Source organism: Leguminivora glycinivorella, chromosome 1 (genome assembly GCF_023078275.1).
Source record: "Leguminivora glycinivorella isolate SPB_JAAS2020 chromosome 1, LegGlyc_1.1, whole genome shotgun sequence".
Taxonomy (NCBI): Eukaryota; Metazoa; Arthropoda; class Insecta; order Lepidoptera; family Tortricidae; genus Leguminivora; species Leguminivora glycinivorella.
In genome coordinates, this window is record NC_062971.1 from 31,495,323 (window position 1) to 31,520,450 (window position 25,128).

General features: G+C 37.7%; 2 protein-coding genes across 50 annotated transcripts in view; both read right to left on the bottom strand.

Moving 5' to 3' along the window:
- Nucleotides 1-10,567, bottom strand: part of LOC125242628 (Down syndrome cell adhesion molecule-like protein Dscam2) — a 115,232-nt gene extending 104,665 nt beyond the window's left edge. For all 49 annotated transcript variants that reach the window (XM_048151492.1, XM_048151484.1, XM_048151468.1 and 46 more), the window contains exon 1: nucleotides 10,462-10,567. The gene's annotated coding sequence lies outside the window, so the exon portion shown is untranslated. The remainder of the gene's footprint in view (nucleotides 1-10,461) is intronic.
- A 2,138-nt stretch (nucleotides 10,568-12,705) lies between these two features.
- LOC125227019 (glycogen phosphorylase) overlaps nucleotides 12,706-25,128 on the bottom strand; it is a 30,587-nt gene continuing 18,164 nt past the window's right edge. The window contains exons 5-9 of the mRNA XM_048131213.1: nucleotides 19,264-20,381; nucleotides 18,679-18,799; nucleotides 16,642-16,807; nucleotides 13,815-14,016; nucleotides 12,706-13,132 (exon numbers count right to left, since the gene is read on the bottom strand). Coding sequence (XP_047987170.1) covers nucleotides 12,983-13,132; nucleotides 13,815-14,016; nucleotides 16,642-16,807; nucleotides 18,679-18,799; nucleotides 19,264-20,381 — 1,757 coding nt within the window. The 3' untranslated portion in view covers nucleotides 12,706-12,982. The remainder of the gene's footprint in view (nucleotides 13,133-13,814; nucleotides 14,017-16,641; nucleotides 16,808-18,678; nucleotides 18,800-19,263; nucleotides 20,382-25,128) is intronic.

The following is a 25,128-nucleotide window of genomic DNA, read 5'->3' on the forward strand; positions in this document are numbered from 1 at the left end:
ACAATGTTTCATTGTAGTACTTACATATTTATTTAATAGTTATACGAGTAATTTATCGTAATAAAATATGGGTCCTTTGTCCTGTCTCCTGCATTAGGAGAAATGTCCAACTTTTGGGATTGAGACGTTCAAAGTTTTTATCCTAGAAGTCCTTGACCATGTCCCGAAAATTTTATATTTAGGTAAGTAAATCCGAAAAAAATATTTGCTCTCTCACATTTTCTTAATTATTTTCTCTGCTTTCTACCGCGACCCCTAAATTGCTACTTATATCAATTTATTTGGATAACATGCGATCCTCCTAGCACTAGATATATTAACAATATTATATCCACCCACCCACAATTATAGTTGCAATACTTATATTAAAAACCCATAGTAAAATATCGCGCAAAAAACCTAAGTGAAATCGACTATTATCAAATTCCGTTCAATCGGTATATTTTTATTAAGAATTTACCGTGGAATTTACCACATCCTTTTTGCACATTTACAATAATAAATTATTAATATTTTGATTAATGATTGTTTTACAGTTTATAATTATAAAGCACTAGGTTTTGCACGCGGCTTCGCTCGCGTTAGAAAGAGACAAATAGTAGCCTATGTCATTCTCCACCCCTTCAACCATCTCCATTTAAAAAATCACGTCAATTCGTCGCTCCGTTTTGCCGTGAAAGACGGACAAACAAACAGACTCACACACTTTCCCATTTATAATATTAGTAATAAATAAGTAATATAGAGGTAGTAAAATGGATCAATCGCAGAAACGTTTTCTTATCTGATTTACTGACTCAGGACTGTTTCATACAACTTGGGAAATTTGGAAGGACAGAAATGAGAAGCCATGGAACCAGAATAACGCCATTAACGCTCCTGTAAAAAAGTTTAAAAAGTTCCAACAGAAAAAAGTTTTCTGAAGGACTGCCATAGCAATAAATATACAAATCCTACCGTGCCTTTACTGTTTACTTAACAGTGTTTTTGGCAGTCTTAATTTCATGGCTGTGTGAGCCGAGACAGGTGATCCTGCAATGCATTTGGCACAAAGCGACATGGATGTGCGATTGCCGGCGTAGATATTTGCCTGTTAATGTTGTGAAAACAAATGAAGTAAAGCTTCTAACAGTTCTACATATTGCTTCCCCATAGGTAAGTAGGTAATATTAGCGATATGCTACAGTAGGTACATTAGGTACTAGTTACTGGCATCTAAAAATTCTATACCTAACCAAAAGTAAGATATAAATAACTAAAATGACTAAGCCGATATCTAGGTAATCTAGATATAAAAACTTTAACAGCTTGTCAAAATTACGATTTTTGTTTGTCGGTATAATATTTAATCGTTAATTACACATATTTTCATCTGGGTACTTAAAATGTTTCCATAATTGTCTATAATTATTTAATTATGTAATTATTCATGTCTTGTCCTTGGCCTTTCATAACAAAAATGTTGAAGAAATACGAAACATTAATCAAGACATTTTTATATCGTAACAACAGTAATTAATGATAAAAACAAAATTACAAACATCTTCGAAACTGGCGAAACTAGTACTTACTCAAGTCCCTGTTTTTGTAGATGAAAAAAAAAAGAACTTTATGGTCTCTTCCGATAAATCCACAGTTGAAATTTCAGACATTATGCTGCTGATTTTACACCTTTACAACCTCATATTACGGTTGTATTTTACTTATTTTACCTAATTGTTCTTAGACTCTAGAATAATAAAATACGTCCATTGGTTTAGTACACATTTTTCAACCGCGTTTTGATTTCAGAGCTTGGACCGGAAAACAGAAGCATTTCTCGTTTTGGCGAATGAAACGAGGCAAACTTCATTATTTATTGAGTCTGTTAGCTCATTTAGCTAGAAACGGAGCTGAGCTAGTTATTTATTTATACTTTAATCAGCGTTCATTGCAGTTTTAGCGAAAGTAGAGCAGGGAATAAATTGTATATTCGATTTTTTATAAACGACCATTCTCAAGTTCGATCAAAAGAAAGGTGTAAGGTGTAGCACTGTACATATTTAACCCGGGTAGATAAAAAAAAACCGTCGCGTAGCTGAAATTAGGTGAAAGTGTTAAAGTTCTAACATAACAACCATAAACATAGGATACCAAGAAAATAAATGGCATTTTCATAATTTTGCGGACCGCATACTTCACAACTTACTTAACTGAAATAGCCACGAAACCAGACCAAGAAAAAACAAAAGACGAGCGAAAGTTTCAGATTTTTATCACCAGCCAGTGCGCACTGATTTCCAGTTCCCGATAATTGTAAAAAAAAAACTATTTATCTTATAATGATGAGTCTTCTTAATATCTTCAATAGCCAATAGTTTATGCTGAACTGAAAGTATTCTTGGATAGCATAGCTTGATTTTTCCTCGCAAGCCGATCGGGTGCGTATCGATCGATATAACTTTTTTTGATATATTTTTAGTCGTTATAACGATCATTTGATATAATTATTGAATCATATAACAACAAATAATATACTAACAAATTGTATAATTCTTATTTAATATAATGATCATTTTTTCGAATAACATTTATTATAACATACTTTGAGTATAATGCTTATTTCTGATAATAAATAAATTGTATAGGTACCTAACACAAATTCTTTCTAAAGCACAGTTAGAATAAAAAACAACTGTACAGTAAATTAGATCCATCATTTATCAGAAAAGTAGATTAGGTTAGAATGTGTCCCCTACATACAACGCGCTGCTACCAGAAAAATAGGTTAGGTTAGGTTAGAACTGTGACCCTTAAACATATGTACTGCTATCAGAAAAGTAGGTTAGGTTAGGTTAGAACTGTGATCCCTTCAAAAAAGAATAAAATTAATTAATGAAATGTTTTATACTGTTTGCTAGTTATATTATACTAATCGTATATCAATAGATAGTTATACCATATAACGGTTATTATAAATAAGTATTATACGAAATAATGATTATACAAAATAAAAGTAGATATTTTGTGGTTATACCGAATGTTAATTATGTCAAATGAGTAATTATATCCTTCAAATATATACGAAATGTTGTTATATCAAATGTTATTATACCAAAAAAAGTTATACCAATCATTACACACCCAAGCCGATCTAGTATTTTTTTTAATTTCTACTAATCAAACTACGAATAATTAAAGCTGCCTACGCTTGTAATATAAGTTCTTTGCCACACCTCTACCCACTACTATCGCATTAATTAAGAACTGGGTCGTCCAAATGAATATTTCACCGCATGTACGAGTCCATTTCATTACGCTTTGGCTCTGACCAAACACATCATTACATGCCACTACGAGTAGAAGGTGCATAAATATATAAAACTCGCGTGTCCCACTCATAATAAACGTAGTACGTTATAGTCAGATCAAGCTTGATCTTTATTCTGAAAGATGCCAATTAATATGAAAATAGGTCGCTTGATATTGTTCTTCCGCACATACGAACTCTACCATCTTTATCTATGTTTTGTCGTTTTGTATTTCAGTTTTTATTACCGATTCAGAAAACTTGTCATGAAACCAGAAAGTTTCAAATTAATTCGTCGTCTATTATGCTTTCAGTAACACAGTATTTCGTGGGCAGGCAGGTAATCCGCGCCAAACCATGAACCCCAAGTGTTCGGTCACGCTACACTGTTTATTTTGAGTACCACACGGCTTCCCCCTTATTTTTGTGCTCAGTTAATGGACATCTATAGTTGAGCTTTTTATGGCAGGATATTGCTTTTGTCAGTGTATTGCGTGCTTCCTTTACGAATTTGCTTACGTTACGAGTGTGGGATAGTAATGAGGTGCCAACTAAAATTAATATACTGCGAGACTTAACCAGACGGGATCACAGGAGACCTAAAAACCATTTTCTTAAAAAAAGTGGATAATTCGAATTATTTTTACTTAGTCTAACGTGACATTCTTGACACACAAACGATTTTTATATAAATACAACATGCGAAGGTAAATACAAAAGCAATAAACATTTATGTAATCCATACTAATGTTATAAATGGGAAAGTGTGTGTCTGTTTGTCCGTCGTTCGTGGCAAAACGAAGCGACGAATTGACGTGATTTTTTAAGTGAAGATAATTGAAGGGATGGAGTGACATAGGCTACTTTTTGTCTCTTTCTAACGCGAGCGAAGCCGCGGGCAAAAGCTAGTTACCTATATAATGTCATTCTCTCAACAAGTGAACGATGCAAGTGAAAAGTGTTAAACAAAATATAAACTGGACATTTATGTCATCATATTACCCATTCGCGATGACATCACTCTAGTAATTTGTCAGCGTCTAGGCTATTAAGTATACACAGTGGTCGTTCGTTGTAAATTTTAGGACTATTTTTATAAAGAAGAGGGTGATAAACGATAAGTTACATACTTTGCCTAGCCAAGAATAGCTTTGTCATTAATATTAAAGAAAAAAGTATATAAGAGTATACTTCTTCGAATTTCGTATCATGCAATCCGTTTTTAGGGTTCCGTAGAGTATACTTCTGTCTGTCCGTCGAATTTCCGTAGTCATGCAATCCGTTTTTACTTTTAGATAAGTATTTCCTGTAAAATCAACGGACATTGGATCGATCAAATACCGCAAAGTATTGCAAATCGCATGCGATTGTCGGCGACGTTTGAAGCCATAATTTTAGATTTATGCAACATTAGGAAATTCTTATTTACGATTTCCAGACTTCTGTGTGCAACACGAAATCTTGTATAGCTGCCGTATTTGCGTGTAGGTAAACATTACCACATTCTAACAAATGTTCATTTTTGTAATATATTTTAGAATGTAATTTCTGTAACTATAAAATAAATTATACCCAACAATAAGCAATTATGACTAAGTTATGATATGAAACTGCACTTTTATTATCGCACATCGCATACAGAACTAAATTTTCCATATATTCACTTTGGTCACTTAGGTAGGTATTATATTTAAAAGAAGACCATGGATCAATTGATTCGGTAAAAACTGCGTTTGGTATGCAACTTTGCACACTGCATACTGAAGAGCACCAAACCCGTAGCTGATTTAACTAATAAAACTCCGAGGCCGAGTGCGGAGTGACGGAAGGTTATTTTTGGGCTTCCATTATCCAGGAATGGAGACGCGTTCCTGTTTATATTTCACAACTTATACGCGGTAACGCGGTATTGGCTGGAATTACTACAGATAATTCTGTTATTTGCTCGATATATTTTTAGGAGAAAATAATGTACTTTTGGCACAAAAGTTGGTACTTATCTAAAGTATCTTCGTATCAATGGATACAACTGTGGCTGTGTAGGCACAACTTTAGAGTTTACATTATCAAAATAAGCTAAGCAAGGGATTACAACTATTACAAGATTTGCAAGTTATAAATATGAGCCTCATTTTATGAATTGCGGCAGCGGCACTCACATTCCTAGCATTCGCGTGAAACGACGCACGAGACGTGTGGCACTTCCTCATTTTCTTGTTGCAGTCTCTAATGGGCTTAAACATAGCTAACGATGTTACGGGAACGAATAAACGAAATACTTGAAGTGTGTGAGAGAAAGGTCCACATGAAAGACCATATGAAAGGTCTGGACCATACATAAGGATAGGACTCTATAACCCCGTTTTATCTAAATGAATGAAAATAATTAAGTAGATAAAGCGATAAGTGATGTAGAAAGCTTATTTTCTATGATGCCCACACTTTTCCTTAGATATTACGGTCAATCTATCTCGTCAAGAGAAAGGTCCAGAAAAGCATTTGTACAAAATCACTTGCAATTACCTTTTTGATTGCTTGGTCATTGACCAATAACAGATAATAACGATAACTTTCACAGTAAATTTTCATGTTTAGCCTCAGCTGCAACTATGTTCACTTCCAGAACTCTGTAGAACGTCGATTCTTCAACTACTGATCTTTGGACATGATGTCCGCGAATTTACAAACTATCCTTTTTCATCTTTCTTTGCTTTGGTAATCCCTTACTGACTTCAAGCTGAGACTATAGTAGGTGCATTATACAGATGACTTTGTGTCCAAAAATACCTGTTGGGGTGTTGGGTCCCCTCTGACCGGAATTTTCTGCTTCCGTTCGCTACCTAAAACGCGGAACGCCCATCTATACCCATCTATACCAAAGGATACAACTTGTACCACCTCTCTTTCGTATCATTGCCAATTAAATGTCAAAACAAATCCTATTTTGTTTCTACTTAAATATACATAAGTAGGTATAATTTAAAGGGCAGGGCAGGCCCAGTATTCTCAGCATATTTGTTAATGTGTCGTGTCTCAAATCAAACCAGCATGTTTGAGCCCCCATTACGCTTAGTTGTTTTAGATCTCTAGATCAAAATATGTACCAAACCATCTAAGATGAAAGCTTGGCTTGTGAATGGAACAATCTAGTACGAGTCGAGTATATAACCTTTGAAGGGACACAGCTAAATATCGAACGACGACGGGCTGTCTGGGAGAGGAAGTGGAGACGGCGAATTCCGTTCTACCCCCACCCCCTCCCCCGGTCTACGCAGAAAGATGTGAATCGAGTACTTTACCTATAACTATACTTACTGTTTTGTGAGATGTGGAGACGTTCATAAAATACCGCTTAGCGGCGGACGAGGAAAGCAATTTCTAAAGAAAGGAAGGAATGGCATGGCTGTATCAAGGTATTGGTAATATTAGTATAGCCATATGTAAGCTAAGCAATACCAAAGTAAAATTATTATGGGATATCCAATAGGTACCTGTGGGTGCTTATAACGTTTAGTTGAAATGCCAGGATATATTTTGAAGTGGTATTTAATAGCGAGGAAAAGGTAAACATCCGCATAGCTGTCATGGTACCCGGCGAGTTTAAGTTTCAATGTGTCATGTTCGCTATACTTAATACTACCTACCTTCTAAATAGGTAGGTATAAATACATACATAAATATATACAATCACGCCTGTATCCCATAAAGGGGTAGGCAGAACACATGAAACTACTAAAGCTTCAGTGCCACTCTTGGCAAATAAGGGGTTGAAAGAAAACGAAACTGTTACATTGCAGTGACAGGTTGCCAGCCTCTCGCCTACGCCACAATTTAACCCATATCCCATAGTCGCCTTCTACGACACCCACGGGAAGAAAGGGGGTGGTGAAATTCTTAACCCGTCACCACACAGGACAGGTAGGTATAAATAGGTACTTTAAATGAAGCTGTATTACAAAACAGTTGAAATGAAGAGCGTACAATAGAAAATAAGCAAGAGCAATCAAGGATTGAAAACAAAGCGTTCAAAGTAATCGAATCTCTACACTTGAAGAGAACCATCATTATCATCATTTCAGCCGTTAATCGTACACTGATGAGTATAGGCCTCCCTTCGTGTACGTACACCACTTATCCCGGTCCTGGGCTAATCTCATCCGGAGGTGCCCCGCAGTTTTTCGAATGTCGTTCTTATAAAAGAAACAATCGTTTAATCTACCAACTGTTCCAAGTTTACATTATCTCGAAACCGAGCAATCGATACGTAATTACATTTTTATTGCTCTTGAGTGTACGTGTTCACAGGACAAACAATCCACAGCCATAAAAGTCTCAGTAAAGTAAACAGCAGCTGATCCAAATCAATGTTAGTATCGTATCGTAGGTGGAGGCGGGCGCCTACCTGCCGCCGCACAAAAATCGCTTTCGGGACATCCTGCACCTGCTCTCGAAAGGCCTTATAAAAAACGACGCCATGTGTTCTGGGGTGTAATTTTCGTGGCTTATTTAGCACAGGCAGGTTGGGATCAGTGTAACTGGACCTCGAGATTCGAGGCAAATTTATACGCAGTTGAGCGTACTTATACTGGCTCTGCCTTCGTTCTGTTATAAAGGGAATCCATGGCCAAATTTGCACGCACAATGCGTTGAATAAAACGAATGCTTAATTAGTTTGGAAGTTTTAGTATTTCCAAATAATTATGGCGTGGATGAATTCTACAAAGTGCATGCTTACCTAAATATGTAATATCAAATTAAAGAACTCGAATAGATAAGAAGGTAGAAAAAACACACTACAAGACATTTGCAATGGCAAAGGGTGCTTTGTGCAACGTTAAGATTTATGTCGAATTTCTATAGTACCTCATATTATAATTAGAATTACCTGTCGTTTATAATTTATATATTATACCCAATTAATTACATCACTCTGCTTTATTGAGTTGTATACATAGTTAACACTTTTGTACAGACATCTAAAAAAGTGGTTTACCATTTTTCGACCTTACGTGTTTAATTAACTAACCTAACCACAAAATTAAAATTTTGAAAAAACCCCCAACCGCGACATAGTAGACCGATTTTCATGAAACATGGCTAAGAACACTCTCGGCTAACTCAGCTTTCAGAAAAAAAAACTAAATCTAAATCGGTTCATCCGTTCGGGAGCTACGATGCCACAGACAGACACACACACAGATAGACAGGCAAACACACAGACAGACATGTCAAACTTATAACACCTCGTCGTTTTTGCGTCGGGGGTTAAAAATAGAGTCGAAAAGTGGTAAACCACTTTCTAGGCTAACCGTACCTGCCGCTAAGTAATTCTCTTCTAAAACCCTAGAACTCACATGTCTTGTAATATGTATTTTGTTACTAGATATTTCTGTAGGTAATTAGTAATTTCGCTCATTCATAAAAAGACCTATACCAACTTGCTATAGGTAGATTGTAGGTAAGCTGAGGGCGTTCCATATAAACGAATTGGTACACATTTCGTTACCCCTGAGATGTTTGTGCTTATTCGGTAAATGGGGGAAGGTCGGTGGGCCAGAAGGGCGAGGGTGGGTCCCTTCCGAATTTTAACGACCTTCGATCTTGCGCAGGCATGTGTTTTATTAATGAAAAATACACGTTTTTGACACGAGTACCTATAGCAAAATTTGGGATATTTTCGAGGAGCGTTTAATTTTCGTCGTATTTACGGTCGTATAGGAAGGACTAGCCTACTCTATATGTAATGTATAAAGTGATGAATTTACTAGGTACTTACTTAGAAGTTTGATATTTTTTATTTTATTTATTTATTTATTAACATTTCTACAAATACAGTATCCCACAAAACAGTTTCCACGGTTTAGATAGAAAATGTACCTGGTTATAAACGAGACCTAATATCTACCTAGTTCAAGATTTATGCATAAGTAGGAACGTAAACTACAGGTTTTCTAAACTTAGACGCAGAATCTTGAATAGCGTCTCTTACTTAAGTTTATTTCAGAAAGCTGTACCTACCTCGCTGTGTGAAATAGGAAATTTGTTATCAATTTAGCATGATAATTATCAAGTTAATGTCATTCATTTCAATTCGGTTTGATATCTTTAAGTTAACATTCTCTACGGGTTGGTGTGGTAATTAAATAAAATTTTCTTATTTAAACTTCGTGCCGTGCTTTAAACCACTCGCAACGCTCAAGATTCCAATTTTTGAACGAGTGTAGCGCAATTGTTCAGTTTGCGATAGCCAAAGTACGTAAATCTATTAGGTAGCTAATTAGAGCTAAGGCTAGACCATGCCAATAAAGCGAAAGTTCAGCAAGAATACCTACCGGCCGGTTCGGTTTGTTTATTTATGCCAAGTAAAATATACAAATTACTCACACAAACAAGGCGTGGCGGATTAAATTGCGTGCTGTTTTGTGAGCAATATTTTATAGGGCTCTCAATCTTTTCGTCGTTTCCAAATGCGAATTTTATCATTTTGAAGACCCGGCCAAGAGTAGGGATTCGTTATTTTAAAAATACTCGTAAGTTACAATATTGAAATCGTAAAGCTTGTGGCTCGTCGAACTTTGCAACATGTGCCGTCAAGGATTTCTTGAATGCATGAATCACCTTGATACAGTCATGCTGCCGCTTAAAAAATACATTTGTATAAAAGACGACGAGATAAGTTACTACCTAGGTTTTTAAGTTGTTAAATTGAGGTGCTAAGATTTAGGAATCTATAAAAAGCGAAATTTGACCGACATGCCCAAACGTTCCACCCACTGGATTCACTTGATTACGGCTGTGCCCAAATCGATGAATTGAAACCCATTTGGCAGTCAATTTACACAATCTAAGCCCAGTTTGCCTTGGATGTTTCAGAATTAAATTCCTGCGTAGACTAGAGAGCTTATGATAATCAGACAAGTACATATTGTAGAAAATTACAAGGATATACACCTTCACTTTGTTTAAATATAAAAATATTATAGCTCTCACTATGTGTGCAAAGGAAATTAATATCTAAATATAAAATTGATACGGCGAATCTGGCAGAACGGACAAGACAACATCGTTATCGATCGTGCTTGCGCATTCACCCGGCCGGCTTTATTCGTACAAAGGATTTCATAACACAAAAACACTGCAAGAGATCCTTCGGGAGCCATCCGCGGTCGTACCTGTGTGGTAGGAGTGGTGTATCACGGGAACGCACTCAACACTAAAAAGCACAACACTCGCGAAAGGACGGCGGTAACAACCGACCCGCCCAAGAGACCGACGCGGAGTGAGGTAGGTATTCAAGGAACATTCATCGGCCAATGACACGAGTTGAGAGGGACGGATGAGCGTGCCGCTCGCTTGCACAATACGGTTACGAGGGGGTGATCTTTACCGAAAAATGCCGAAGCGCTACGACTTTGGCCGACGGCAGGACTCCCTTTTGCGCGCGCAGGATTGAAGCTAAGTAGTATCAGCGCTTGTCCTTCCTAGCGTATTGCGTACTACCATCAATGAGTTCAGACGGATGGACAACCATCCGTGCCAGAATCACACCTTCAGCTCCTGTTGTTTTTTATAGGCTTGATAGATTCATTGGTGGAAGGCGATGAGCGAAATTGATCGTGTATCAGGATGATTTTTCCCCAGCACCTTTTATGTTGAGAGTAACCCCAGCGAAAACAAAACTGCCTTTCACTTTCTTACACACTCAGGTACGTCGTTGGCGTGGAATGGAATACAAACGCTCTCGACTATTTCCTCCCTGGTTTTTGAAGATACAGCAATGACTTTTTCAACACAGATTACAACACAGATATTTTTATTTTTGTATCGGACCGTTTTGATTTTTTTGATATTCTTATTTTTAAAGACGCTAAAGCCCATCAAAAATTTCCAAAAACGGCCTCATTGATTGTGGCGCAAAAAAAGGTATTGCATTCAAAATAAGCCAAAGAAACTAAACTGTCCGACACGGAATATTTCATTGTTATTCAGATTCTCAAATTTCGTTACGATTGATTAAGTTTTGAAGGAGGAAACAGTCGAGAGCGGCACCTCGATTATAAAAAATTTTTCGCAATATATTTTAACCCAGTCGTTTTGAATGAACAATTTTTTTTCGACAAATCTAGTTAATAACACTAGTATATTTAACTAAAATTCCTAAATTGAAAGAGGGGCTCCTTTCCATTTTAGCATTTTTGCTCCTGTAGCGTAATAAATAAAAATACACAAATATTGTTAATAGTTTATTAAAAATAAAATTGCAAAGAGTAACATAACAGCACACTAACAATACATATGGCAGTATTTGTTTTAATATAGATATTACATTTTATAAACTATAGAAACTGATAAATAACCTTAAAATTAACTATGACCTTATTTTTCTAATAATTGTTTATATGAATTCATATATAAAATAAACAATTTCAAAAAGTTGTGATTTGGAAGATCAATTAAAGTCTGGTTGGTTTTTTACATAGGTATTTAATTATTTATATAAAAATAATATACAGTTCGTTTTCCCCCACTCCATATAAATATAATCACCACAAACATCAAGGATCTACCTGGACAATATAAATAACATCGTATATAATTTATTCCTTTAATTATGGCACAAAAATAAATTCTTCAAAATATTTACGTTCACATAATAGTATAAAAATAACATTCAAGCATAATTTAAGTGAATATAAACACTAACTATCTATTATGCACTTTTCTTAGTCTAAATCTGGTGTTTATAATTTCTACAACGTTATTTATAACGTTCCATACTATAATCTCATAGGTTTTCTTACAATCGACTCTTATTCTATACGAAAGAACCAAACAGAGCTACCAATAACGCAATCTGATCGAATGCAAGCAAATAGGCCGAATAAAAATGAAAAACAGCGACCATGAGAGTTATATTAAAAGAAAAAAATTAAACCTAAAGCCCATTGTAATGAGTCTTCGGTCATAGTGCTCTTTGTTTTTGTTTTTTACCCCCGACGCAAAAACTACGGGGTGTTATAAGTTTGACGTGTCTGTCTGTCCGTCTGTCTGTCTGTCTGTCTGTTTGTTTGTTTGTTTGTCTGTCTGTCTGTGAGTGTCTGTCTGTGGCATCGTAGCTCCTGAACGGATGAACCGATTTAGATTTAGTTTTTTTTATTTGAAAGCTGTGTTAGTCGGGAGTGTTCTTAGCCATGTTTCATGAAAATCGGTCCACTAGGTCGCGGTTGGGGGTTTTTTCAAAATTTTATTTAGCAATACAGCAAATGTTGTTCTTTAAAGTTTACTTACACATAGACACAGTTAAGACTAGAAGAATAGAAGCCAACGTTATAAATTATAAACAGGACAACATTTGCAAATTTATCTAACACAGTATATACGAATTTGAATCTTCAACATACCCTCGATTGATGTGGCACATAATGTAAAAGTAGTTTATCTAATAACTTTAGTTTAATAATTTTAAACGCGCTTTTCATTTCGCTGTAAGAATTCTTAGAACAATTAAATGTTACATTATATCCGGCCAAACAAGATAGCAAGTAGAAATGGCGCGAAATTCAAATTGTCTATGGAACTTTTCGCGACACAATGTTTAGTCGCTTTTTTCTATTGGCGGAAGTGGTTTGACAGAGTATATATAGTGTTTTACATGCATTATCTGTGGTGGTAGCTTGTTTGCGTGCTAGCTTCTTAGGCGGTCTCGTGCGGCGCGGGCAGTTTCTCCCAGGAGGGTTCCACGCCCCAGATCTCGCGCGCGTACTCGGCGATGGTGCGGTCAGAAGAGAACTTGCCGGACGACGCGATGTTCTCAATCACCATCTCTGCCCATTTCGCCTGGTCCTGGAGACAAAGTATAAGTTTGAATAGACTATCTACTATAGAAAAACTTTTGACAACAGTCGTGAACTTTTTCAAAATTGCATCAAACCTCGTCTAGTAAAAATAAACCACTTATAAAGATGATTATCATCCAAATAGAACGTGCAAATCATACCAGAGTGATATAAGTTAAATACATATCAGCGAAATATAATAGGTGCAAACCATACCACTGCGTCATGTGTAAGATCAAGGTACACAGGTACCTACAACTTGGCAAAAAAAGTAGAAATTAAAAACTGGCAACACCATAGTGTCTTGATTTCTCACACTTATTGATTTCAAAGGAACGATAACAATGTTGCCACATTTTTTGCCAGACTGTATGATTGAGAAGCGCGAATCTGCCGTGTGAGGGATTCGACACGGCAAGAAAATCTCCCTGCAAACCATATTATCGCGATATATGTACCTGTACCTGATTTCCGCCAGACTTTCTCCTGCGCCTTGATATACGCGTCGTAATCGGCCAGGTGTAGGAACCGGTCGTGGTGGAGGAGCACATCAGCGATGTGCGCCAAGCGGCCCGGCTCGTCCGGCGAGAACCCACATATTGCCGGAGCTTGAGGATATATGCTTCAGAACACCTACGCGATTTAGTTCGGCTGACGTGAAAATCATACTACCGCGATATATGGACTACCTGATACGCCTGGGAGACTTTCTCCTGCGCCTCGAGATACGCGTCGTAATCGGCCAGGTGCAGGAACCGGTCGTGGTGGAGGAGCACGTCAGCGATGTGCGCGAAGCGGCCCGGCTCGCCCGGCGAGAAGAAGCCGCTGCGGATCTGCTCCACGCACTGCCGGAGCTCGGGGTTGCGCTCGTAGTACTCGTACGCGTTGTATCTAGAAACAAAATAAGATTCATTATCATCACACCTTCACAAGTACAACAAAGTCACCCGCTGCGTCTGTCTGTGTGTTTCTTTGTGTGTGTGTGTGCCTTCGCGGTAAACTCGAAAATTACTGAACGGATTTTCATGCGGTTTTCACCTATGAATAGTGATTTTTGGTTTTAGGTTTATAATTTAGGTTTAGGTATAGAATTTGTTAGTTTTGTTTTAAATTGATTGGTATGCGACGATATTTGCTAATCAAGTCGGTAAAAATCACGCTGCCTAAGAGCTTGAACCGATAAACGCTCAACATACCGATTGAGATATTTTATTTTATTTGGAAAACATGTTTATATGGCTTGACAGACAATCCAATGCGCTATAAACCTTAAATAGAACATAATAATTATAAGATAAGTTAAGAATAAATTAAACACATATCAGACTTTCACAGTGGTGGGTTTCGCATCCATCACCTCACAGAACCTCAAGCATTCATTTCTCACAGCCACAGCCGTCCATCGCCACGCAAACAGATCGCATTCAGGCGCTGATGTCAGGAGAGCATTCAATTGCGTGAGTGCCCGGGGCAGCGAAGAGTTCAAGCGTAACATAATAATAATAATGTATGGCGGAATTGTACAGTGACCTGCAAAAGTGCATGGCGAATTTATTCATAATTTCTCCATGCAATTTTGCAGCTCACTGTGCCTTACACTACCGTCAAAAAGTTTAAGACCAAACACAATGTTTAGTGTCATTGTTATAAACCCTTCTAAAAATCATCAAACTAAATTTGTAATCAATAGAAAACAACGTAATCTTATTTTATTGATCGGCAACCCATTTGTTCTGCAAGAAGACAACGATCCCAAACACTCAGCAAAGATCTGTAGAAGCTACACAATCAATAAAGAACGCCAAGGTGTGTTAAAAAATATGATTTGGCCACCGCAATCCCCAGACCTGCGCTTCACCCGATCGAACTTTTATGGGATGAACTCGACCGTAGAGTCCGAAGACAATGTCCGACATCTGCAACAGCTCTATGGGAGATACGGCAATACGAGTGGAAATCCATTAGCCAAGAAACGCTACACAAACTTATAGCAAGAATGCCAAGAATCTGCTCGGAAGTGAAAAAGCGTCGAGGAGGATTTTTCGATGAGAAAAACGTTTAGCTTTTATTTCTTATTATGATCCCTTTTAAAAATTGTTATACGCTTTATTTTGTCGGTTGTAGGTACTGAAAAGTAATTAAGTAACTAAAATTTGTTCAATAGATTTGGCTGTCAGACGTTCACGTCAATTAGAAAAAATCCATTTTAAATAACTAAATGACCTTTCTACGTTGACAGAAGTTACAGGAAGGTTGTTATAAAATCTAGGTATTGTGTCATATCCATACTGGGATTATTCGTGCACTTTATTACACTCCTCCGTGCACTGCTTTTGACTTGAACTACTTGAATAACAATTCTAGATAATTAGTCGTATTTAGAGTGCATTTGATTATTTGGATTAAAATAATATACACTTCGCGTAATGTATTTTTATGACATACATAATTAATGTCATTTGACGTTTATTGTTTTAAAAATATATAGTTGGTCGGAAAAGGCTTTGTACCGTAGAGGTGTAATCCTAAGAAGGTAAGTATTTATTTTGTAGTTAAAGAACAAAGTTAATATTTAAATGTATTTGTTTTTTTTTGCCAACCGTACCATCTGCCACGAAAAGTGCACCTTGATAACGATCTTTAATAATAACCTACCAAACTACATAAAAAATGAACAAAACTATAATAAGTTCCTAAAAATTTTGAAAGCATTCCTTGTAGACAACGCATTCTATTCTGTAAAAGAATATTTAGAGTATAAGAACAATATTTAACTTCACATAATTAAATGACTAAATTAAACGTCGCGCTCTCTGCTGTCACCCTATGATATAATATAATATAGCTTCATTGCCGGCCGTATAAATGTAAATACATATATTGTATTGTATAGTAATCTTCTTGTATATAGTGTTATTAGTTACTTAGTTTTAGTTTGTTACTTTATTGCAGTGCCCTTACAGGGTTGTGTTGAGTCATTACCATTTATAAGATCTTATGTACACACAAAGCAATGATTAAATGAATACTGAATACTGACTCTCATGCCGAAGATGAAGAGGTTGTGCTCGCCAGCCTCCTCGGCCTCCACGTTGGCACCGTCCATGGTGCCGATGGTCAGCGCTCCAACATTATTGCTAGTACCAGGACTAGTGTAGACTAGTGTAAGGACTCACCCCTTCCTCTGTAAAGCCTCTACATCGTCGACTCTCATGCCGAAGATGAAGAGGTTGTGCTCGCCAGCCTCCTCGGCCATCTCCACCTTGGCACCCTTCATTGTGCCGATGGCTAGCGCTCCATACATTGTTGCTAGTACCAGGACTAGTGTAGACTAGTGTAAGGACTCACCCCTTCCTCTGTAGAGCTTCTACGTCGTCGACTCTCATGCCGAAGATGAAGAGGTTGTGCTCGCCAGTCTCCTCGGCCTCCACGTTGGCACCGTCCATGGTGCCGATGGCCAGCGCTCCAACATTATTGCTAGTACCAGGACTAGTGTAGACTAGTGTAAGGACTTACCCCTTCCTCTGTAGAGCTTCTACGTCGTCAACTCTCATGCCGAAGATGAAGAGGTTGTGCTCGCCAGCCTCCTCGGCCATCTCCACGTTGGCTCCGTCCATGGTGCCGATGGTCAGCGCTCCGTTTAACATGAACTTCATGTTGCCAGTGCCGGAAGCCTCAGTACCTAGAGATGAATGTTATTGGTTAGGTACTGAAATTTTAGCAATTGGGGACAATAGACGTCACCACTGTTACCCCCCTGGAGGTTGACTTTAACCCTTAAATGCATGAATTTTTCTTTTACGAGATATGAATATATGTGATAGACAATGGTTTTCTGACTCTGGGAAAAAAAAAAAAAAATATTTAAGTTCGATTTTTATACTAAATCAGTGTTTGAAGTTAAATAGGTCAAATCTTATTTATATAAATATATCGTTATTGGTAAGTTTTATTTAAAAAATGACTACTATTAAAAAGGTACACTATTTGTGAAACCCCTATGATAAAATGTTTAAACATAAACTAATTATTAACTTCGAAAAAATCAGCCTAAATCACATACTAAAATCGCCATCATCCTGTTTTTTTACACTTTTCCACCATCTCATCTTAATCCTTCAATAATAAATAGTAAATCATAATATTATTTAATTTATTTAATTGTTTATTAAATAGTAATAAATAATGAATAATAATTAAGCAATAAATGTGATTGTGGATAGCTACATATCGAGCCACGGGCCATCAAATATATGATGCATATATGCCTCTACATCACCATGCATTTAAGGGTTAATCTCGAAATACAATAATATAGTAACTCTTCTATTTCACGTACAGTCGTAGGTAATATCGTAGATTAGAGCATTTTGTGAGCATTGTCATTTTGTGTGTCTGCGTGTGTATAGATAGATAGATAGATATATTTATTGGTACTAATCATACACCGTCAAACACTGTTACAATTATGTAAAAAATAAAAAAAATAAAAATACAATCTTTCAAATAAAATTCCAATAAAATAATGTCTAATTTGATCTAAGGAACTTGATGCCATTTTGTACATTAAAAAATAAATAATAATAGTAATGATCAGAAAAGTGATATCAATACAATAATTACAACACAATTCGAAAATCAATGAAATTACAATTAAAAATAATAATAATAAATAAGAATTCGTAAATACAATTTTATTATGGCATTTTAGGTCATGTTTAATTTTTAGCTAAATTTTCATTCATCAAAGAACTCATTTATTGTGTAATAGGCCTTCATTAGGCAATACATTTTCAACTTATGTATAAAATTGTATATTTTTAAGATTCGCAAAAGCCACTTATACCCCCTTATTCATAAACGTACTCTAAAGTTATCAAGCCGATAAAGTTCGTTTGTCCCTTTCCGACGTATTGGTGTGATAGAAAAGGACAAACGAACTTTATCGGCTTGATAACTTTAGAGTACGTTTATGAATAAGGGGGTTAGTGTTTGCCGGTCATCTGTACCCACTTTTACACTTGTAATCTAAACTACTTGCACTAGGGCAACCGGTGATAGCTTGCATACGACGGTAACGGCCCAGCCACGACATTGGTCTAAGCGCGACAGCGGTGAGCGGCAGCCATACGTGCGAATGAAATGTCCCATCGCTGTGTCTCGCTCCAATGTATGGCCGCCGCTCACCGCTGTCGCGCTTAGGCCAATGTCGTGGCTTAGCCGTAAAGAAGCGTTCTGACTTGTTCAGTAGGTTTAATTTGACGTCCAGTCGTATTTTCACGGTATTCTAATGTTTTACAAATTATGTATGTATATAAAACCAGCTTAGCCTTATGCTTTAAACATAAGTGGTAAAATGCGAATAATAATTGTAATTTTTATGAATGTACCTGCACTTCCTAGCTGTAATTTAGTTTTAAGGAATACTTGCTGTGCCCTAACAGGGTTCATGTGTGAAGCTACCTTATTGTAACACCTGCTTGTACCACATGATTATTATGCAATAAATTATGAATTATGTATGTAAATGTTATGACTTAAATATAAATTTACCAGCAGTGGAGATCTGCTCGCTGAGGTCAGCCGCAGGCATGATCCTCTCAGCGAGGGTAACGCGGTAGTTCTCCAGGTAGATCAGCTTCAGCTTGTCTCCGACGTCGGGGTCGTTGTTCACCTGGAATTCATACAAAATTTTAATTTTGTTCAATTATAGTTTTTCCTAATTTGTATAAAAACCCATACTTAAATAGGGAAAGTGTGTGTATCTGTTTGTCCGTCTTTCACGGCAAAATGGAGCGATAAATTGACGCGATTTTTTAAGTAGAGATAGCTGCAGAGATGGAGAGTGCCATAGGCTACTTTTTGTCTCTTTCTAACCCCCCACTTTCCCGCAATTATCTAATTTAACGCGAGCGAACCCGCGGGCAAAAGCTAGTTCTCTTTAAATGTGGGTATTCTGTTACGATATCTCTAGATACCAAAATACGAATTATGGTATTAAAATCTAGTATCTCAAGGTTGCTTTCATTATGTTACTGACGTAAATCCTCTTTTAGTGTTGAAGAACAGTATTTTGATTTTAATAAACACCATTAAAAACGTCTTGAAAAAGCTAACGCAATAAACGCATCTACTCACCGTGTTGCCCACGGCACACGCCAGCGCGATGATCTGCTTGGCAATGTAGTATCCGGGCGCGGCCTTCCCTCCGATCATGACGGTGCGCGGCGTCACCGGCGCCGACGGGTCGCGCTTGATGCGGTTGTACAGCGTGATCACGTGCAGGATGTTCAGCAGCTGCCGCTTGTACTCGTGAATGCGCTTCACCTGCACGTCAAACATCGACGCCGGGTTGATCTTCACCCCCGTATCCCTCTCGATCAACGACGCCAGCCGCAACTTGTTCTCCTGTTTCACTTTCATCACGGCTCTCTGGAAACCTGGGTCCTTCGCCCAGCGCTTCAGACCCTGCAGCTTCTCAAGGTGCACCATCCATTCCTCACCGATCTTATCACAGATCAAGTCGGATAATCCAGGATTGCACAGCAGCAACCAACGACGCGGAGTGATACCGTTGGTCTTGTTCTGGAATTTCTCAGGCCACATCTCGTAGAAGTCCTTGAAGACGGTCGCTTTAAGGATCTCGGAGTGGATGGCGGCGACGCCGTTGACGGCGTGGGAGCCGACGACGCACAGGTTCGCCATGTTCACTCGCTTCTCTCCCTCCTCTTCGATCAAGGACATGCGGCGGAGACGGTTCCCGTCGCCGGGCCAGCGCTTCTCGACCTCCTGTAGATGGAGGAAGTTGATGTGGTAGATCAGCTGTATGTGTCTGGGGAGGACATTCTCCAACATGGAGCAGGGCCATCTTTCTAACGCTTCGGGCAAGACAGTGTGGTTGGTGTACGCGCAGCACTTGGTGACGAGTTTCCAAGCTTCATCGTAAGGAAGGTTTTCTTGGTCGATGAGGATTCTGAGAAGTTCCGGGATGGCTAGGGCCGGGTGTGTGTCGTTGAGCTGGATGGCCACTTTGTCGGGGAGGCTGTCGAAGGTGGTGCGGACAGCTTCTCGGCAGCCGAACTTAGAGGACTTGTAGCGGCGGATGATGTCCTGCAGAGTGGCGGCACACATGAAGTACTCCTGGCGCAGGCGCAGCTCCTTGCCCTCGAAGAAGTTGTCGTTGGGGTAGAGCACGCGGGAGATGTTCTCCGCCACGTTGCGGTCCAGCACGGCTTGGATGTAGTCGCCGGAGTTGACTGGAAAAGATAAATATTGTTACTAATGTGATAGCTATAATCGTTAAACACTCGTTGAAATTTATTGTGAAAATGTACAAACATGCTGGACACTGCATTAACTAGTCCTTCATTTATGGTTAAATAGCTCAATTGATCCTTATGTAAGATGTTTCTCTAGAGCACATTCGACTTAAAAATTCGCATCTGTAAATAAGTTTGTTTACTTTCTTATTGTTTTTGTTTACACATGTCGTTCGTGTTGCGCTATTAATATAGTGTCTATTAATAGGTACTCCGACATTTTTGGAGTGACGCCGCATTCATATACCTATTATTATAAGTAAGTACGTGTAGGTTCATGTTGATGTCTTATAATGGCGCATGTTGTAAGAACATGTTATGCTTAGTTAGTGATGGGTCGTTACCGGTAATATTACTAAAACGAGTATTTTACCAGTAATGTTACTAGTAATATTACCACTTAGCGGTAATTTAGAGAAATATAGACATAAAAATAAATAAAAAATATTTCTTTAGTGTTTATTGATACAAAGGATACATGTTGCACTGTATTGTAACAAAAAATATTACCTACCTAACGTCAATTAGTAAACTACCAATATTACCAGTAATATTCCCAATACTACCGAGTATTTTACCAATCTTACTGGTAATATTACTATAGTAGTATGATATGAAAGTTACAATGAATCATAATTTGGAATAATATTATGGCGAAAATATAACGATTTTTTTTTAAATCTGTTTTAATTTGTTGTATTAAGGTACCGTACCAATATTAGGGTTCCGTACCTTAATGGAAAAACAGAACCCTTATAGGATCACCGTCCGTCTGTCACAGTCGCAGCTAATTTTCTCCGAAACTACGGAATCGAATAACTTGAAATTTGATAGACGTATGTAACCTTATGACCCGAAGACGGACATGTAACTTACATTAATACATTTCTATCATAGGGGTCACTTTTGGGGGTAATGTAAAAAATAAAAATTAAAGATTTTTGAATGAAAGTTTCTTACATACTATCACATGCATGAAAGAGCTTATTATAGAATTATAGGCATCTCAAAAATGTTTGTTTTTAATTAATTTAGAAATAATTTAAGAAAAGAGGCAATAAATAACCCGTTCCAGAACCGAAAGGTGGTAAGGCGGGGTTAGACAGCCGCTGGCTTTGCACTACATCTGTAGCAACGTGTCTGTCTGTATAAACATTTTCATTTATGATTTTTCCCAGCTAAACCATATTTTTGATCACCTGTAGTACCAGGGCCGCAGATCCGGAAGGCGAAATAATAGAAATTTTCCTGCATACTTCATATTTCTGATCTAAGGCGTGCCAAATCTCTCCCAATTTTTAAGGCTCAACTGAAATTACACTATCTGCTATCTGTCACTTCCTTAAACTTCTTAAACATGTTATTCTGTTGCTTTTTTATATGTATATATAATATTATGTTTATGTATATGTATGTATGTATATCTATATAACTTATATTAGTATGTATATATTTCTACGTAGTTACTTGTGCTGGTTTTTTTTTTTTCTCTCACACCACTTATTTTTTGCTACCCTTATATTTCTCCGTTACATTGATCTCTACTACCCGAAGGTTGGTAGAGATCGCTTTTTAGCGATAAGACCGCCTGTTGTTGCTTAATTTCTTGTTTGATCTTATTTGTTGTATGTAATTACTTAATGTGCACAATAAAGAATATTATTATTATTATGTTTGTTCTTTACATATCTCGGGACCATGGGGTCCCGGACCTTTGTAAGGCATACGTGGGGCCGAAGCCAACAGCGCAGTGGCCCTTTAGAACAGTTTAATCTAAATGTAATGTGACACAAACCAGCGATTATCCCTGTCCGCACTATAGTAATGCACCCAAGGACAAGCCCCGGTTAGTGTAGAACTATTGTAAGATAAAGGTACAAAAAGAAACCGGGCTATTATGTTGAGTTGCTAGTGAATTCGTAACCGGTGCTATTGGAAAAACTATGGCACCTGCCTTACTCATATGTTACAAAACATGACAAAATAGGCAGGTGGTGACTCGCCAACTCACTATATGGGTCCCCGAAAACGGCCGCTCGCACGGAGCGACAAGGGCACAACATAGCGTGAGCGGCTCAGGGTGTGGAGAGGTGTGCGCCGCTTTCTACCCAGTCTGTACGAAACAGCCACTGTGCCAACTCGCGTCTTATGCATATTTCACTTCCACCCTGCAAGCATATAGCTCTGGCACCCCACTCTGGACGGCCGGTTAAGGCAAGCCAGAGGTGAGAGTCCTGCGACCCCTGCTCAGTGTTCACTCCGGCCGGCCAATGAAGGCAAGCCGGAGGGAGGGATCTGATCGACTCTCGGGGGCATGGGACCCAAGGGACGCCACTTCCCATTCAGCTCGCCACAAGCTGCCCTGGGGGCCTTATTATTATTTCCTTTATTTATCTTTTCTCTTAGATTAGGCTATTTTATAATATGATTATAAAAGTAAAATACAAAACCACATACAAAACAATTCAAAATATATAAACACATTATAAAAAACCTAACCTAGGGTGCCGCCAGCAGCGGGGCAGGGCCCAAGCTGCCGGTGGTTAGGGCTGCAGAGAGAGGAACCGTCGGACTATACGCGCCGTGTCCAAGATCACCGCCTTCTGCATCTGGCCCTTGATCCAGCCACCTAACGAGAGTCTCTTAAGATGTTGGTGGAGACTCTTCGCTATGAGACCGTTCGCTGAAACGACTATAGGGACAATGATCGTTGAATCAACATCCCACATGGCGGTTATCTCGTGAGCCAAGTCTAGGTACTTACTGGACTTGTCCTTCTCGGCTTTCACGAGATTCTCATCATGGGGGATGGTGATGTCTCATGGGGGATGGTGATGTCTCATGGGGGATGGTGATGTCTTATTATTATTATTATTATATTTCCTATCACCAGTAGAACCAGGACCATAGAACCGAAAGGTGGTGAAGCAGGGTTACACAGCCTTAGGCACACAGATTAGTTTATGTATTGTAAATAGTGGAAAATTAATAGGGTAGTATTTAATTTTTGCTTAAATCTCATCTAACAAATTTTCGTTAAACTGTAAATAGTAGAAAAATGGTCCGATAATGGAGTTTCACTTCTTACTGTACCTCCGAGTACAAAAGAGAGAAAAAAAGCGGCCGTCCTACTCGCACTTGGCGCGTTTTTTTTTCACATTACCTATTCGGTACAACAACACATAGTTAACACAAAGTTATTAGGTACCCAATGCAGACTTGCATTAAAGTATTACAATAGATAGGTACCGTAAACTGGGGTTACATTGATCAGTTTATAGTTTAAACTACTCTAACTTCTACATTTAATAAAAAAAAATGGGAACATCAACTTTTTTTAGTCTTTCGCTGCTAAAAATCTAGAAAGGCTAACAAAATAATGTACGGAGAGAAAAAAAATGACGAAAACTAGGATTTTTTGGTAATCGAATATAACCCCTTACAGAAGTATTTTATCTCAAGGAAACATAAAAATCGTTTCGCAGGTTCAAAAGTTACAACTGTTTAATGCTATTTTGGGGTTACTTTGATCAAAAATATAAATTACCATCTTCTAAAAATTAACTTTATTTAAGATTGTCTCAATATTTATCACAAAAAGAGATCAAATTATCAGCCTCGATAAGTACCTTGACATAATACACAATAATCAACTTTGTGTAAGTCTGGTCAATGTTACCCCATGCAGGTGATCAAAGACACCCCACAAACTAAATAATTAGTAATAAAATGCCTAGTTTGAATTTTAACACAAAACTCAATACAATGATATACCTAAACATATTTCTGGCAAGCTAATATTCACTGTGAACCTTTTACTTTAATACCCACTATACTTCGTTTCTTTTAAGATTAGAATTATCTGTCAAACGGGTAAACAAAGAAGCAGTGGTCGTAGACCTTCCTTCTTCGATTTCGGCCGATACCACTGATTTCTTGGAACTTATGTACATAGTATTATAAGTTATAAGTTCCAAGAAATCAGTGGTATCGGCCGAAATCGAAGAAGGAAGGTCTACGACCACTGCTTCTTTCTTTACCCGTTTGACAGATAATTCTAATCTTAAAAGAAACGAAGTATAAGTTAGTTTAGAAGTTATTTGAACATGATAAATAGCGATAAACTATACTTACATTTTGACAAGTGATTTGCACTGCCCACGACCATATTTGTTCACTGCGTTAGAGCAACTATGGTAGTATCTATCGATAGTGCCAACGCCGTTAAAAACACCATAAGGGTTCCTGTTGTACCTTTTTGGTACGGAACCCTAAAAATGGACAGATGCGTTGTGACATGTAGAATTTTGCGTTTAAAGATAAAACGAAGTTTTTATCAATGTAACCCCAAGTATCAAAGTAACCCTAGTAGTAAAATAGTTGTTATATTTAATGGAACAGGGACAAAATATCCAAATATTAGATATATCTGCCACAAGCCACGAAATACCACAAAATTATACGAAGTATATTTGCAGTTGGTGACAATATAGGAAAGGAATGTTTCCAATAAGACTGGTAATTTACTCGGTATTATTGGGAATATTACTAGTAAGATTGGTAATTTACTCCCCGAGGCACTCTACGAGTTTTTTTAAGTTTTATGATGGCGACTTAGTAATACATAATTAAAAAAATAACCATGGCGTCTCATAAAAATTGCAAATTTTTGTATATTACCCGG